The sequence below is a fragment of the Corvus kubaryi genome, unplaced genomic scaffold (assembly GCF_017639235.1).
Source record: "Corvus kubaryi isolate FWS band 111438036 unplaced genomic scaffold, C.kubaryi_AGA036_p1.0 37384, whole genome shotgun sequence".
In the NCBI taxonomy this organism is placed as follows: Eukaryota; Metazoa; Chordata; class Aves; order Passeriformes; family Corvidae; genus Corvus; species Corvus kubaryi.
This window is the reverse complement of record NW_024581126.1, coordinates 1,392,188-1,410,074: the sequence shown is the minus strand read 5'-3', so window position 1 is coordinate 1,410,074 and position 17,887 is coordinate 1,392,188. Positions and strand designations below refer to the sequence as shown.

General features: G+C 47.4%; 1 protein-coding gene across 1 annotated transcript; it reads right to left on the bottom strand.

The window, feature by feature from the left end:
• Positions 1–550: 550 nt before the first annotated feature.
• RASSF10 (Ras association domain family member 10) lies at positions 551–3,739 on the bottom strand. Its single transcript, XM_042035638.1, has one exon. The coding sequence runs from the start codon at positions 3,638–3,640 to the stop codon at positions 2,294–2,296; it is 1,347 nt and encodes a 448-aa protein (XP_041891572.1). The 5' UTR covers positions 3,641–3,739; the 3' UTR covers positions 551–2,293.
• Between the last annotated feature and the right edge of the window lie 14,148 nt (positions 3,740–17,887).

Here is a 17,887-nt window from a genome sequence, read left to right as displayed (position 1 = left end):
GTAGGCAGACTACTTCGCAAATTTGAATTCCCTGCCTTCCTTCACCTCATGCTTCACAGGCTGCCTGATGCCTCTATCAGCAGCACAATAATGTGCAGCGTGTTGCAGCTCATTTCTGTAACGTGCTCGCTGTTTTTGCTTGGTGTGGTAATGGGAGAACTTACGCAAAGCCGGCTCGGCTTTATTGCTTCCATCAGTCCCTGCAGAAGCTGTGAGCAGGTACTTGCATCACCCACCTGTTACATCCACGCTGCTGAATGCAGGGCAGCAGTGGGACTCCCACATCCCTCAGCTTATTCTTTGGCTCTCCTTCCATGAAAATCCAAATTTCTCACTCTGGACAAGTGCTGATGCTTCTAAATGCCACTGCATTGCCCCTGCAGTGGCCAGAGCTGAGGACAGTGCACTGCTGCTTGTACCTGAGGGAGCCCCTTGTCCCATCAGAAAGGGAAGGGGTGATGCTGTCATCCCATTTGCTTTGCACACAAGGCAACGCCACAAAATCCCAGTCCTGGCAGATTCTTAAATCACACTCAATTGGGAACACTTGTTAAGCCTTATTAAGAGTTTTATTAGCTCTAAAAATAGGTTCTTAAATGTTTTCCAAGGTTGACTAAAATGTGAAAAACAATTATATAATCAGTGTTTAAAATAAACCACAGTTTGTTACAACTGAAACCCATTCAGTGGAATAACATTTATCAAGAGTCATAGCATATAGAAAATTGTGCAGCCTCTGCAAATCCACAGACAGTATTTCTCTGCTTGCTTTCAAACTGAGTAGTTCCTGAATCTAATTTTCTGACGTCCACCAGAACTTCTTCCAGCAAGAACACTGCAAGAGTGGAACACGGTCTTTGGGTGAGAAGGCTGCGAGGTTTTTTAATAAAAATAAAGAACTGGTCTATTGGTGTACCCCATTTTTTATACTTTCTTATTGTTAAATGAAAACTTTTATAAATAACCTTACATAAATAATAATCTCAGGAGTTTTAAAAAGTTCATACCATCAGTTGAACCTGACTCAACCTCCTCTGGTCTCTCACTGTTTAAACTATTTCTGCAATTATTCTGGAATACAAGAATCCTTAATGTCTCTTATTGCAAGAGCAGATCATATATTTTGGGCAAGAGTTAAGCTGCAGAGGAAGATTTGGCAATTAAGTGAAATGCATGTTACAGCTGATGGCTGCTTTTTTGTTGTTGTTGTTGGAATAACTGAAAAGATTAAGCTGTAGTGCATGTAGGGCTTGAGTCATGCTTTTATCGTTGCATCTCTTGGCCTGATATGAACTCTGTTATTAAAAATGGTAGCTCAAGCTGATTCTGTACTTTGTTTATCTACAACCAAGCTCAGCCAAAGATCAGCTAGCCTAGGTGGAAAAATGTAGTTGAAGGCTGTGTACATACAGGCACCGCTAATTACCTTCCATGACTGCCAAATGACTATAGATACTAACAGATTTCTTAGTATGCCTTTAAACAAAGCACTCTTATCTATGCATAAGAAAAAGCACTACGCAGAGCAGAGTTAATACAACATGTTAACCTATATTTTGATTTAGTTTGCTCCTTAGAAAAAGAAAAAAATGAAGTAATTTATCACCCCTTTTTGTTGCCAAAAGGAACTGCAGTACCGTCCAAAAGCTTGCGCCCTGGGAGACCCCAGTGTCAGTAGTACTGACGCCTCTTCTCCTCCGTAGTGTTTAAATGATCAGCAGCTTTAGTGTCGTGTCGTTTTGCCTGTAAAGGAGCCGGGTGTGTATCTTTGCCAGCCAGTACAGCCCAGTATAACCCACCGGGAGCCACCGTCTGACTCTGCAATGCCGAGAACCTGTTCGGGAGATACCGATCCCCACTCGGGAGCGCGTCCTGGCCTTTTGCTCGCGAAGAGCTCAACCGGAGCATCCTTGGACTACAGTGGGGAGATCGTGGGCAGCAGCCGGAGGATAAAAAGGCCCGGCAAGAAAACCTTCGGAGGGAAGCAAGCGGCAGGATTTAAGGAGCGAGCAATCCCAGACGTGAATGAAACACAAACACGCTGTGGGTTTTCTCTTCCTTAGATAAAAGCACTGGCGAGCCAGCCTAAACGCTGCCCGCGGATGACTAGTCAGAACAAGTTCAAACTCCAGAGCTCAAATTAAAATGTTTCCTCTGTGTGACTGCCTCCTGAGCCGGGAGTTTCCTCGCCAGCCCCACATCCGCCCGCAGTCCTCCACCGCCCTCTGCCCCGGCAGCCCCGCTCCGCCCGCCCGCCCCGTGCCCGGCCTGGCTGCGGCGGGGCGGGCGGGCGCTACACGAGGGACTCGCAGACGGGCAGCGAGTCCGAGTCCTGGCTGTGCATGGAGCTCAGCCCCGTGTCCGAGTCCTCGTCGTTGTCGGCGCGGTCCTTGCGCAGCGCCCGCGCCTGCTCCACCCAGCCGCCCCCCGCCGCCGCCGGCCGCCCCCCTCCCGCCGCCCCGCGCGGCTCCGCGGGCGCCTCCGCCACGTCCAGGGTGCCCAGCGTCTCCAGCAGGCGCTGCAGCTCCCGCTCCTTGTCCTCCCACGCCCGCTGCGTGCAGTCCAGGTCGGTCTTGACGGCCTCCAGGTCCGTGCTCAGCTTGAGACCGATGTAGAGGCTGGTGCTCAGCTGGGTCTTGACCCGTTCGTGCTCCAGGTGCAGCTCGCCCTCGCCGCCGCCGCCGCCGCTCAGCTCCGTGGTGTCGCAGTCCGTGTCGGCCAGCCCGGGCCCCGCCGCCAGCTCCAGCTCCTCCCGCCGCCGCTTCATCCAGCGCTCGTTGAGCTCCTCCTGGATCTCGGCGGCCAGGTGCTCCAGCAGCTCCTCCTGCTGCGCCCGCTGCTCCTGCAGCTGCAGCACCTCCTCGCACTTCCTGGCGTAGTCCTCCTCGGGGCGGCCGGCGGCGAGCTGGCCCGGCTCCCGGCCCGGCTCGGGCTCGCCGCCGCCCGTGCCCACCAGGTAGGTGTCCTGCACGTAGTTGACGCCGTGCCGCTTCATGCGGTCCAGGTGGATCTTAGCCTCGTACCTGTCGATCTCGCGGTCCAGCTCGCGGAGCCGCTGGATCTGCTGTCGGATGGTGTGGTCCTGCGAGAGCACCAGGTGCACCAGCGTCTCCATCCTCTCCGCCGACGAGGCCTCCCGGGCCAGCGGCTGCTGCCGCTTCTTGTTGATCTTGGCCAGCTTGCGGAAGGCTTTCCGCACCACTCGCCGCTGCCGCTCCTGCGTGAGCGCCAGGCTGGCGCGGGCCGCCCCCAGGCCGCGGCCGGGGCGCTCCTTGCTCAGCACCACCCGCGCCTCGGCGCTGCGCGGCCCCGCGTTGGGCAGCGAAGCCTCGCTGCGCACCAGCACGAAGCGCACGTTCTCCTGCTCGTCCCCCCACGCCACCCAGAGCCGCAGGATCTTCGTCTTGTTGGGCAGGATCCGCTCGAAGCCGCGCCACTTCTCCACGATGCAGTAGGAGTGCGGCGGCCCCGACAGCATCCCGCCGGCGGGCTCGGGCGGCGCCGGGCGCTGCCGCCGGTGGTGGCTGTCCTCCAGCAGCACCCGCACCACGTCCGAGCAGGTGGTCCGCCGGGAGAGCCCGGAGATCAGCTTCTCCTCCTGGCAGATCCACACCGAGATCTTCCGCTCCTCGGGCTCCATCGGGGCGGCTGCGGGCGGGCGGCCGGGGCCGCGGGCTCAGGGCTGGCCGGGCAGCCGCTCCATGGGGAGCGCTCGGCGGAGGCGCGGCGCTGCCCGCCCGCCCGGCTTCAGGGCGGCCGGGATGCCTTGCCGTCCCCTCCCCGCCCGCGGCACCCCGCCCGTGCGCTCCGCCGGCCGCTCCACCCCTTCCTGCCCGGTGCGGCGGGGCCGCCGGGGGCGGGGGGCCGGCCCGGTGCGCTGGGAGCCGCCGCGCTCCCGTCCGCTGCCCGCGCCCCGCCGGGATTCGCTCTCCTCGCGTGGGCTCCCCGCGGCTCAGGCCCCGCAGTCCGCGCCGAAATCCGCCGGCGCGGACACTTCGGGCCGGGTCGCCGTCGCCTCCGTGCCCTGCCTGTGCCGCGAACGAGCGAACGAGCGGCGTCGGGGATCTTCCAAAGTGCCGAGGGACAAGAGCGAATCCTGGAGCTTCAAAGGGAAAGCCAGAACTAGTGAGGAATTTCCAGTTTTAGTAAATCATCCGCCTGTAATTAGGAAATTCATGTTTGTGAAGCACTTCGCAGATGAAATATGCAAAGGACGGGAATGTCTAAGTGCTATTAAAATACTAGCTGAGCCAGATTTTAATGGGAGCTTGCTGTGTACTTTGATGGGAACGGGATCGGTCCCGGAGTGTGGATTAAAATGAGAAGATGTGAAAAATAGTAATAAAACGCAGGGTTGTGGCACTGATTTTCACTGATTGCATCACAGGGTTCACGGACCTAGGCTTTTCTAAGTGATTAAAAAAGTACTATAATGGGCAAAGAAAAAAACTCTCTCAAACCTGAACCTTCCGAGGGAGTTTGAGAGCCAATAAAATCGGTGTGCCCTGTGGAGAGGACTTTAGCCTGGATAAGGTTTATGTTCCGGTCAGCGGAACAGAACGGAGTTGTGGCATTGCAGCCTAACTCCTGTCATTCTCCTGTTAGAGACGGTGGAGCTGGGGCACACCGAACAGCGAGGGAGCGATTATGTAGCCTAATGTCCCCTTTTCCCCTAAAGTAACAGGCTCAGTGCGCTGTGCGAGCTTCTCCTGGGTTTCCGTGGAAGGGCTAGTCCTGGGGAAGGAAGCCTGCCAGTGCTCTGCCTGCGTAAGGCAGCTAATTACGGTGGTGGTTCCTGACGTGCAGCCTCCTGTCCCGTGAGGAAGTGGGCTGAGGGACCACCGACTGCCAGCATTCCTGGAGCTGAAGATCACGGGGATCCTGTGCCCGCTGCTAACGTCCCTTTCCTGTGTTACTGCAGGTTAAAGGACTCCAAACCGAGCTGGCCACTGCGTGTTGCAATTAGGGCACGCAAGATAAAGGTGATGGTAACAGGCTGGATTTGCTTCCTGACCACAGCCACCTTCTGTTAAAGCTGCAAATTCCTGTCCAACGGTAATTGGTGTGGCACTGCCAATTCCAAGGGCAAGGCGTTTTGCTCTCAGGATATATCAGAAGTGCTGGGTCGCTGTGCTTTGTGTAGAGGAAAGTGTTTGCTGATGGAAGGTTATTCCCAAGGTGTGCAGGCTTTTTTTTGTTCAGTGGGTTGGTTATGCCTAAAAGCATCATCCAGGGCAGAGGAAGGTGGGTCCAGCAATGGCAGTCCTGTAAGAGAACAAAATGACTTTAACAAAGGGGGTGGTCAGGACTCTGGGACAAATCTGACAGTTCACACTGCCCCAGGATAACAGGGTGCTGAACAGAAATGGGATGTGAAAGAGGACAATATGATTCGGCTTTGACTCTGGCAGGTTCAAGATTTTAAAAAACCCTTCAGGAGAGTAGGAAAAGAAGCCTTGTTGCTCTCATCAGGCTGTCAGAAAGCTGGAAAAACAGACCATTCCTTGTTGTCTTCTGAAGAATCAGGTGCAGCAAAGGGATTAATGGGGCAGTGAGAAACTGTCCAAGTCCTTTACTGGTGGTTCCTTGCCTTTCCCATTTAATTTTAATCTTGTTTTACATGTGTTTCCTATGAGAATGTCTGTACCTATTTTCTTTTGGCAAAGAACAGTACAGGAAGAGCAGGTTGTGATTTGAAGAGGCATCTCATGCTCCCCACAGGTCAAGCTGCTCCAACTTGTCTGACTGCCTGTATCTATCCGGTATCCAAGCCTGGCTTAGTGCAATAAAATTGGAAGATGATCGTTCCATCTTTTCTTGACCACACCTCTGTGTGTGGAAAGCTGGCTCTGCCTCCCCAGTGAAGCCCCCAAGGCAGCATTGCCAGAGAGAGGATGCAGATGTTGGCAGTTTGGTTGGAGGCAGTAAGAGTACAATTAAGATTAAGAAGGCAAACACTCGATTTTGGTAGGATATACCTATTAGATGTGTGTATATAATGCATGATTTAGAAGATGGCATTCAAAATTCACATTGCTGGATCTCAAGTTTAACCCTCAGGAATTTTGGTTTAGTCTGTTTGCAAACTCAGGAAACCACTGGCAAAGCTTCAAAAGTTTGAAGTGCTGTATCTGAACTAAAGTTTGGGCTGTGCTGTGCTGAATCCCAAAAGGCAACTGAATGCAGGCACACTTTTGCCTTTGCTCCCAGGATCTTAAAGCAGAGAAAGGTGGTGCTATTATCTCATTTTAAAGATAAGAATGCTCTGGCATAAAGGAATCGAGTGCCTTGCCTAAGGTTATACAGCAAGGCAGCAGCAGTGTCACAAAGCAAATCAGGTTCCTTCACTCTGGCACCATTAGTCACTGAACTCCATCCTCTCCTCCTCTCCTTCTTTTAATTATTCCATGAGAAAGGGAGGTGAGGAGGAATCCATTAGTTCAACAGCTACAGATGGTGATAAAACAAAAGTACAAGCTCAGCAGAGAGTATTTCCCTCTGGTGAAGCAATGGGAGGCAGTGGCACACCAGCTCCTTCAGACGCCTCCGTCCTGGTGGAGGCAAATCTCCTCCAGCCGACTGTGCCTGCAAACCTGCAACACTCACCAGTGTCAGTAGAATATCAAATTGGAGGGAAGGACTGCTGCTCCTCTCTTCACTCCCTTCCCCACAGAGCAGTGATGCAGGAGGTCTTCTATAACTCCTGCAACAAGCATATCACATAATTAAAATGGAGAATGTGATAAATATGGTCTCCTGTAATGCAGAGGCTGTTTCTGTACTGCCTTATCAATGCACAGCTGACAGCATGCTCTTTTTCTGAAGCACAAAGTTCCTTGACAGAATGCCATCCAGAACTTACTTCACAGTCTGTATTTTTTTCACCTGTTTCATAAATTGCAAAAAATGCAAAGTTGATGATATTCTTAAGAGCTGCCTAGGTCCCAGAAGGCGAGTTTTGAGCTTAGTATTTTAGGCTGTATCGAAAAGTTCAATCCCAGGTATAGACTAGTTTATTTTTATCCACTACAGGAGAATTACAAGGCCAAGTGATGAGAAATCAGATATATTTTGGCATTTCACTTCAAGTTCTTTCTATTTTTTCCTTTTCATTGAGGTGTGCAAATAAATTATCAAGTCTTTTGTGATAAGAACAGCATTCCTATTATGGGGTAGGATAGTGAGATGTCTGTTTTGTTGTGGTTTTTTTCAATTTGAGCTGAACTATCAGAATGAAATTGCAGCCCTGATATTTTTAATAAATAAAATGATGCAAGACTTTAATTTTTTGAAATTAAACCAAATAAATACAAACGTATTTTCTGCTTCCATAGTTCATATAGCAGGAATGAGGAGGAACTCTTAGAACACTCTGAGACACAGAATTAATTTCTTTCAAGTGCATTTAAATGGAGAAAGTGTACGGATTCAGATTCAGGGTATTTTTCTTTTTTTCCATGGTGAAGTTGCTTTTACTTTTTAGATCACTCTCAGGACAATTTACTTATTTTTCCTGAGGTTACAGTTCAAAAGAACACAGCCTAGGTGGATGAGCAAAGGCAGGCTGTAACTGGTAATCTATTGAGCCATCACTGTCTGGAGAAGTTGCTCTTTGTTGTGATGCTGAACAGCAACGCTGCTTTCCCAGCTCCTCTTCCTATGTTCCTGTTAATCTCATTTTGTGAGGTTTAGCTCTTGGTCCCTTTTACTTGTTGCTTTCTAATATTTTGCCTTGACAAACATGGATGAAATCTTGGGACAGAGTCTGACTGGGAGTGTTACAAACTTCTGCAGTGGTTGCCAACCTTTACAGATTGATGAATAGGGAAGGGGCTACTTGAACTTACAGGTCACTCTCTCACGGATGATATTCTCATTGGTACCCAGTTTTTCCTGATGGTATAAAGCTGAATAACCAAATCATGCTGTGAATAACCAAATCATCCCTAGTTAGCATGCACAGAATTAAACACTTGAAAAACTACCCCTGTGTTAGCAGCGGTACGCAGACTCCAGTCAAAACAGTTTGTAGTCTTCGACTTTGATTTGGAAGAAAGTTGTTCAGTTTGTATCTGAGCAGCTTTAGACATTAGAGTGCTTTCTACTTTCAGATGTTCTGTTGAAGACAATGAAGGAACTGGCACTTCAGTTAAAGATGACTTGTAAGAAGTGTAACAAACTCCTGAAGAGCTTTTGTAAGCAGTAAGCTCTGTGACCTCCTGACCCTTTTCCTTCAGTTCCTAGCATCTGATGGGTGCTGTCCTGCTTCTGAATGCCACCTGTTCAGTCAACATATCTGGAAATCTGCAGTCATTACCTGCTTCACATGGCTGGTGATACCTCCTTTCTTATGGGATCCATTTGGGAAGACTGTGGTGTGGCCTGTTTGCATAATGGCAGCCAGTACTGGGTTATATTGCTTTGACTGCTTCATCCAACTTCTTCTCTTTTCATGTGCACACACCCAGAATACAAACAGGTATGTCAGAAGGAAACTTTCTTCAGTGAAGTCAGAGGGGGCTGTGTGGGTAAATCCCTCTGCAGTGCTTTCAAAGTGCACATACGTCTATAGACTGCCATTGAAGAAAATTATCAAGATGTATATTTACATTAAAGTGCAGCCTGGTAGTCTTGATGTGCTAGATGTGATGTAAATGCATGGGAGGAGATTATCCCTGCCTGCTGTCATGCAGCAGGGTAAGAGCACAGCAGAAGTCAGTGCTAAGAATACAGATTTCCAACTCCTCATCTTTGAACAGACTCTTTAGCAATTTGGTTTTGTTTGTTTGCTATATACACTCTTAGGACAGGAAAGAGTCCTTCTCCCTTTACACCTTCTGTTTCAGATTTTCTTTTGGTATAAGCGAAGAGGACAGAAATACTTGAACAAAGCAGAAAACATTTTCCTTCTCATGTGCATTATAGATACACAAAGCTTTGATCCTAAGTAAGTCAGCAGAGCTGCACTGGTAAGCTTTGGGGGAAAATACAGGAAAGATCAGACTCAAATTATGGTTATAAACTTCCTTCTCCAAAAAACTTTAAGTGTATTTGAAAATGGTCTGGGTTTGAATACTGCAGCCTTGTCAGCAGTCATCATGAAATGGTGGAAGGCAGCAAGGAGAGTGTGCAGCAGTCAAAATCCTGGACTTCAGGAGAGCGGAATTTGGCCTCTTCAGGAATCTTATTGGTAAAGTACCATGGGATAAAGCCCTGAAGGCAAGATGGGCCCAAAAAGGCTGGTTAATATTTAAGGATCACCTCCTCCAGGCACAGGTGTGATGCATCCCAACAAATTAAAAGTCAGGCAAAAATACCAGGACACCTGCTTGGATGAACAAGGAGCTCCTGGACAAACTCAAATACCAAAAGGAAGCCTACAGAGGGCAGAAACAAGGACAGGTTGTCTGTGAGGAATACAGAGAGATTGTCCAAGCATCCAGGGATCAGGTTATGAAAGCTAAAGCCCTGATAGAATTAAATATGGCTGAGGATATTAAGGACAACAAGAGATGCTTCTATAGGTACATTGGTGATAAAAGGAAGACTGGGGAAATGTGGATCCTCTCCATAAGGAAAAAGAGCACCTGGTTACCCAGGACATGGAGAAGGCTGAGGTATCCAATGATGTTTTTGCCTTGGTCTTCACCAGCAAGGGGTCCAGCCACACCCCCTGAGCTGCAGAAGGCAAAGTGACTGGGGTAATGTAGAAGCTCCCACTGCAGGAGACCAGGTTCAAGACCATCTAAGGAACTTGAATGTGGACAAGTCCCACAGGACCTGACGAGATGCAGACACAGGCCTCAAGGGAACTGGCAGATTAAGTTGTTAATCCACTTTCCATCAGATTTGAGAAGTCAGGTCTAGTCCAGGGAAGTTGCCACTGATGGAAAACAGGGAATTATAACCCACACATTTTGCCACTAAGGGCAAATCATACCAGAAGAATTTGGTGGCCTTCTCCAACTGGGTTCCAGCAGTTGTGGATGATGGAAGAGGGACTGGTATCATCTACCTGGGCTTGTGCGAAGCATCTGGCTCTGTCCCACACAACATCCTTGTGGCCTGCCCCAGGTGTCAGTATTGGGACAGGTATCATTTTACATCTTTCTTGGCAACATGGGCAGTGGGATCGAGTGCACTCTCATCAGGTTTGCCCACAGCACCAAGCTGTGTGGTGCAGTCAACATGCTGGAGGGAAGGGATGTCATCCAAAGGGACCTCGAGAGCTTGAGAGGTGGGCTCAGGCAAACCCCATGAAGTTCAACAAGGCCAAGTCCTGCAGGGCAATCCCGAGGAAAAATCTAGGCTAGGAGGAGAGCAGTCCTGACTTGGGGATGGTGGATGAGGAGCTCAACATGACCCAGCCATGGGCACTTGCAGCCCAGAAAGCCAAACAGCCTGGACTGCACCTGAAGCAGCCTGGCCAGTAGGTGGAGGGAGGGGATTCTGCCCCTCTGCTCTGCTGAGATCCCAGCAGGAACACTGCATCCAGCTCTGGGGTCTCCAACATAAGGACATGGATCTCTTGGAGCGAGTCCAGAGGAGGGTGCTGATGATGCTCAGAGGGCTGGAGCACCTCTCCTGTGGAGAGAGGCTGAGAGAGCTGGGGTTGTTCAGCCTGGAGAAGAGAAGGCTCCAGGGAGACCTTGTAGCACCTTCCAGGGCCTAAAGGGCTACAAGAGAGCTGGAGCAGGACTTTTTTACCTGATCATGCAGTGATATGATATGGGGTAATGGCTTTAAACTGATAGAGAGTAGATTTAGATACATGGAAAAGGTTCTGCACTGTGTGAGTGGTGAGGCACTGGCACAGATTGCCCAGAGAAGCTGTGGCTGCGTCATTCCTGGAAGTGTTCAAGGCCAGGTTGGATGAAGGTTTGGGCAACCTCTAGAGGAAAGTGTCCCTACCCATGGCAGAAGAGTTGGAATTAGATGGTCTATAAGGTCCTTTCCAACCCAAAACATTCTACAGTTCTGAAATACTCAGTGCAACTATGGTAATTTTAATTACTTAGCACTTGTAACTTCTTTGCTTTTCCCTTAAACAATTCTCTTAGCCGTAGAGAACGTTTGAGTGCTTCTTTCTTTAGTTTTGACCATGAAGCTCAAAAGAGATGAACTAGGTCATTCATTACCTTCTTGAGATTTATCATGAAGGCTTCTAACTACTTCAAATACTCTTGTTTATTCTCCCCACCCCAACTTGTGAATATCCTTTGGAACACAGCTTGCCTTCTGAGTAAGCAAAGACTGTGTCCTCAGTGGCACAGAGGATACAGAGTTTCCCAAATAAATACTCAGATGACCTCTTTTTCAGGTCACTTACTTGTATGGAAGGGACTGGAGCTTTCTGGCCTTAGTGGGGGTTAGTGAGAAGTTCTCCTGTTGTTTTTTCTGTAGAGGCTGGGTAGAGGAGCTGCTCTCTGTCTGCTGGGATCAATGACAAAGCTCTTGACAGGCTTTGCTGGGAGCTGGCCCTGGAGTGTGGATAGTTGGAGCCATCAGTTAGGCACGAATAAACATCTGTTTTCATGCTGGCAGTATGAGTAATATGGTTCCTCAACATCACTGCCACGAAGGAAGAGATCAACCTTGGCATTAGGTCTTGGCAAACGTGTCCAGCTCGCGTGTGTTCACAGGCAGGCTGTGTGCACTGCATCCTGTGAGGCAATTCCTGCAGGTACAAAGAGAGGGTTTGGGTTTAATTATATATTATTTGAGCTGGAGAACAGTCAGTGACGTGCGTTCCTGTCTGTGACTATGAAATGTGTATTCTCATCCTACCACTCCACAAACACGTTCACCTGGAAATCTGTAAGGATCAAAAGCTTTGTGTGCAAATAAGGCCATATCTCTATATCATGTGTGGACCTCTCTTGTGTTTGGATTAGTGACATCCTTTTCTCCAGAGAAATACCTCACAGGGAGCTTTCTAAAAGCTCAGAAACCACCCCGAAGTGAGATATGATACAAGCAGGATGCGTTATTGCAGTACGATGTTTTAGCAGATCGGAATGAAGACAAATGAATTCTCAGTGTTTGAACGAACAGAACTTTCAGTATTTCCAGTATTGCCATGAAATTGTTTGGTTTTGAAGTCTGTCCTATAAATGTACTAAGCAGGCAATCTGTTTTACCTGCCCTGTTTGTATGATCAGTAGTAGATTTCAGCTTTTATAGCAGAGAGTTGTATTCCGATAAGGTTTAAATATGTAGCTATGAATCCATAGGTAAGAGGTGTAACTTACTTTTCAGTTATAATGAAATCCTTACTGAACTAAGACTGTGAGGTTATTGTATTCTCCAGCCTCATTCTGTCCAGTTGTGATCTTCTAACTCTTCACAAAAAAATTCCCAAAGCCTTTCTTCTGAACTTTTGTATTATTTCCTCAATACATTTGTATCTTTGACCCATTTCTAAACTTTTTTTTTTTGTATTCTTGTAGATCACCAAGCTAACCTTGAATCAAGCTTTATGAGGGGTTCAAGTGAGTAAATAAAATTTATAGATGAATAAATAAGTATGATTTACAAATGATTTCAACAAAACGTAATGCAAAAGGACTTAAAGAGAATATGAACTGGATATAGATAGTGTATATTCACTGACCCCATTCTGACACTGACAGTGGCAACAGGATTAGGTCCAGAGGCCAGAAATCTCTTTAGAAAGCAAGAAGATTTCAATGATGCCTTTCTTTCCCTTGAGCAGATATGTCCCGAATGGCAGAAAATAAAATGAGGAGCAACTTAATCTGGTGGAAAACCAGGAGTGGTAATATGCAGTGTGAGAAGGGAACCTAAGTTAAAGTCATATGGAAAAAGCCCCAGAGTTGGGTGCATGCAGCAGGGAAAATAAGATGTGTTATTCTTTGAAGCATGGCTTTCCTGAGAGCCCCAAGAAGATGGTGAGCTCTAAGGAAATGACAGGTTTCCCTCGGGGTGGTCCAGAACAGGTCTGAACAAGAACATTGTAGGAGAGACCTGAATTGTTTGGTGTTGGGGCCCTCCCCCCTGCTGTGGGGTCCTGGGAGAGGGGCCCTGAGGGGAGGCACGGAGTTTCCCTGCCCCTGGTCAGCCTCGTTCCCCATTGGTTGGTTTGTGTTCCCCTGCGCGGGCAAGGACCCTTGGGTCCCGTGATTGAGCAGTTCCTCGGCATCTTCAGCCATGCGGCTGGAGAAAGAAACATCTCTCTGAAACATCTATCAAGAATCGTTCCACATATATTTCTTTCCCATGAGCCTCCTGGTTTGATACGCGTGTTACAGAATCCCCACTGTAACAAATGGTGGATAATGCGAGCGGAGCGATCCCCGATCCCTAAGCGACTGATGTGTGAGTAAACTCTAGAAACTCTGGATTTCTCTTCTTGTTTTTGTTTTGCTGTTCCATATCAGAACTATGGAGGAACCGTGGAAAGACTCTTGGCTCTCTGAGCCGCATATGGACGTTTATCTTAAACTTGAAAAGATTCTTGAACAACGATTTGTAAATTTTAGCTTAATTCAAGCTCAAAAGGAGCTGGAACACTTCCTGGCATGGTTGTTTAAGAACTTTTTCTATGCTTCTTGGGATTTAATTCTTACCAAAGACTTTTGGAGCACCGTTTGGACACAGTTAATTTCTGAGTCAAAATATATGCCGATGGAAGAATATTTTCGTGAATATTATTTAGTTACCGAGACTGTTGAGCAATGTCAGCTGTGTCCTGGCGAAGGGAAGCGTGCCTCAGAGTCCGTGCGACCCAGGCCACGTGGACCGAGCCCTCTGCGAGCAGCAGCGAGGCAGTTCCCGTGTGCGGGCAGAGCCACGCGAGCCGCAGTGTCGGTGGTGGAGCGAGGCGGGGCGGGAGCGGCGGGACCCGGCGGTGCCCGCCCGGCCCCGCACAGCGCGTGGTGGAGCGAGCCCCGGGAACGCCCGACCGAGAGGGGCGGTGCATGGGCAGGGGCCGGCGGCGATGGCAACGCGGGGCCGCGCAGAGCCCAGACACACCGGAGCAGCGCCGCTCAGAGGGCGCGGAGCAGCCGCAACGCGGGGGCCCGGCCGAGATGTCAGAGTCGGCGAGGCCGCGGCCACGCGGGACCAGCAGCCACGACGAACACGCAAGCACGTGATAGGAGAAGTTGTAGCCACAAAAGTCACAGGAACTGTGAAATGGTACAATGTAAAAAACAACTATGGATCTATAACACGAGATGATACAGGGGAAGATCTATTCATCCATAGAACTGCCATTAAAAGGAATAACCCTAAAAATTACCTGCAAAGTGTAGGAGATGGGGAAGTTGTACAATTTGATATAGTGCAAGGAAAGAAGGGTTTACAAGCAGCAAATGTTACTGGGCCTGGAGGTATTCCAGTCAAAGGCAGCCGTTATGCACAAAATTATAAACAATATCCATCCCAGCAACTTCCCTACCCACAGCCTACTTTCCCCTTTTACCCTATACCCGATATGAACCCTTTCCTAAGTTTACCCCACCCCTAGTTTATTCCTAATCCGTTTTTCACCCCATGGCTTTCCTACACAGTTCCCTTTCCCTACAACTCCTCTCTGATGCCGAGGAGGGGATGAAAAGGGGAGGGAAGAAATTAAACCGTCTCCTGCCTCAGTTTCCCCATGCTCAGAGAGTCCTGTCTCCCTTCTGTCAGCCTTAAGATGTTCCGGAGAATCTGTTTGGACATTTAATGACTCTGGAGGGTGGCTTGTTTTGTTTTGAAACTGTCCTTGTTGTTTTCAATGTTAAGTTTTAAATCTCTTTTGTTAAAAATAAACGGGTGAAATGTCGGGGTTCGTCCCCCCTGCCATGTAGCCCTGGGAGAGGGGCCCTGAGGGGAGACACGGGGTTTCCCTACTCCCTGGTCAGCCTCGTTCCCCATTGGTTGTTTTGTGTTCCCCTGCACAGGCAAGGACCTTTGGGTCCCATGATTGAGCAGTTCCTCGGCATCTTCAGCCATGTGGCTGGAGAAATAAACATCTCTGAAACATCTATCAAGAATCAGTCCATATATATTTCTTTCCCATGGGCCTCCTTGTTTGATATGCATGTTACAGAATCCCCACTGTAACAGTTTAGCACTTGTTGCATTGCTATTTAAAATAAAAAGTATTTTGCTTTATCCTATTCCTTCAGTTTAATAAGACAGTGTGAACCATAGCTAAGGCATAAGTATGAAATTGCAATGAAAGCGACGGAGAGAAGACAGCGAGTGCAGTGCAAGGAGAGTGAGAAAAGGAAAATTCAGGGGATGTCAAGAAAATCAGTCTGCTCTGACAATTTCTAGAGCTTTGTTTTAAAGAAAGTGACAGCAACGTTGATATGACCAGGAGCTGACACAGCACTGTAGAATATAGTGAATGATGCTGGCAGAAATGGGGACCAAATCTAGAGCCTGAGCATCTGCAGTGGCAAATCCTCACAAAACCATGCAGGTATTACATGCAACAAGTGAAGAGGCTGATAATTACTGTGCCTGCCTTTCTGTATAATGCTGTGCTTTTTGCACAAGAGTCTTTTCAGCTGAGCTTATGAATTGACAACAGTATTAAAAGTAAGATCATGTTTACCTCATTCACTTGTCACTGGGGAAAGAATGATGCTCCATCCATCACCAGCCCCTTCTGCTGCAGTGGCCGCTGCATTGTAATCCACTTGTTATTGTAAAGACAATCCAGCCTCATCCTTTACTTTGCAAACAATTCCCAGGGAGTCCCACGGGGCCTCTGAGGTGGGTGTAGATTCTGCTGGCAGCTGATTGCTCTGGATGCCTTGCATGCATTTCTACTCAGTCAGTTTTCAAAAGCTGACTCTTCAGTGGGAAAAATAGCACCAGAAGGCCACATTTACAGTGTTACCTGGCCATTAATGACTGAAGAGCAGTAATTTTTTAATGATTTAATATGTGCCATCTGCAAAGGCTGCTGTTGTAATGGCTCATATATATTTTACATCCAGTGTGAACTTGAGAATTATGTGTCACTAATTAGTACACAAAATAATAAATAAAGTTAATTTGGGTGTGTTTTATATGCAGAAAACAAACGAGTCTGCTACTTCTACTAGGAATATTAATCATAAATCAGATTTTTAGTAGCTTAAAGTCAATTAACTTCTTAAAGCTGTGATGGCTTACATCAGCCTAAGCTTTGGTTCAGGCATCTTTTGAAGCTGTACTGCCTACAGTTTCTTCTTGTAATTCATGGCTTTTGAATCCTATGTACTTTCGTTTAGCAAGGAAACTTAATTTAATTTATTATGAGAAAATGTACTTTTAACTCCAAAACTTGGTCAGCTAGTTATTTTTAAGTAAGAGGCACTGTATAAACTGATACAAAAATTTTCTTGAGTACAAAACTTAAATCCCTCACTGTTATGACAAGTCCTCTATTCTTTTCAGCTTTTCATTCCTCCATTTCATTTTTATCCTGTTTGTACCAGCATCAGTTATTGGTTTTGGCAGTGTTTCTTAATCTTTGGGCAAGAAAAGTTAAGTGATTTTTCTCCATCTTGGAGTTTTAGCATTCTTGACAGCTCGAGGCCTGTTCTTCCTAAGGAACTTGTCAGTGTTCAATGTTCTGCTCAGAGGCACAACCTCAGGCTTGTCAAGTTGTTTATGGCTTTAAAGCTCTATGCTTTGGGTATCCAGTCTCAGAACAGGCGGTTCAGCCACTGCTGTGCATGATCCAGCTCCACTAAAGCTCTCCTGAGGACTAGGGAAGGTGCTGTATAAAAGGAACAAAGCAAGCCAATCAATTAAAAAAATATATAAAAGGGGAAAACTGAATCCATCACTGTGGGGTTTGGGTTTTTGAAAAGAAAAGGAGGATAAAAAGAGAGAAGCCTCACATATTTGGCAGAAACTCTGACATTAGTAGCATAGAAGCAGTGTCAGGAGTAAAAAATAGACCTTATTGAAAATCCCAGGAGAATTACATTCTGAATAAGTGAACACTTGATCCTGGGTTGCTGCCACAGGCTTCAAGGAAAGCTGGAGGTGCTCAGAGCTATATGGCACAATCCTCCAGTCTTCATAGCGTAGGACAAGTTCCAGTCTCATCTTTCCCTTATTAGAATACCTGCTTACTCATACTGCAGCCCAAATCAGTCATATGAAGTCTTTTGGCTGGAGGTTGCAAGGAAGCTGAAATCCTATATCAGCATGTTTGATAATGAAGGTCTTAAAGTACAGCAAACTAAATCCTGGGAAGTGGAGCCCACCTGCAGCTGAGTGGTGTGGTACAAATGTCTATCTAGATTTCTATAATGCTCCCACCATTTTTAATTAGAGTGGATTTGGATGAAAACTTCTAATCCAAGGATTGAAATGAAATCTGAGTGCAGAATTTGCTCAGTTCCTAAACTTTCTGTTAAACTTAGTTTTCTTTATTCACTAACAGGGCTAATTATGGTTTCCAAATGGAGAGTTAGAGGCCTTCAAGGTAAGCAGAGCTCTGGAAAGGTCACAGCCAGGGCTGGGGTCCTGTCAGGCTGTATAGGCTGTATAGGCAGAAAATTGACTTGAATTCTCTCTAGCATTATTTGGCTCCTGCCTCCCTTCTCCTTTTCAATCAGTACAGTGGAAAGTTTGTTTGAAGGGAGATAATTTTACAAAGTGCTGAGTTCAGTGTTCCAGAGCCTCTGGCATTCAGCAGGAGACTTGCATGCTATTAATCTATCTCCTGTGTTCCTATATTAAAAGAAATGTTTTCAAAGTGATTTGAGCAAGTTACCTGTGTGAGATCTGCTAACAAATAATAGGATATATGCGTGTAACAGTTACTTCACTTTCAAAGTTTACCCTTAGGAGCAGAAAAGATTTCTCATTGGTAGAAATACTTTCTTTTCTTAAAGAAAAATAAGAAAGAGAAGAAAAGAAAGGCTCT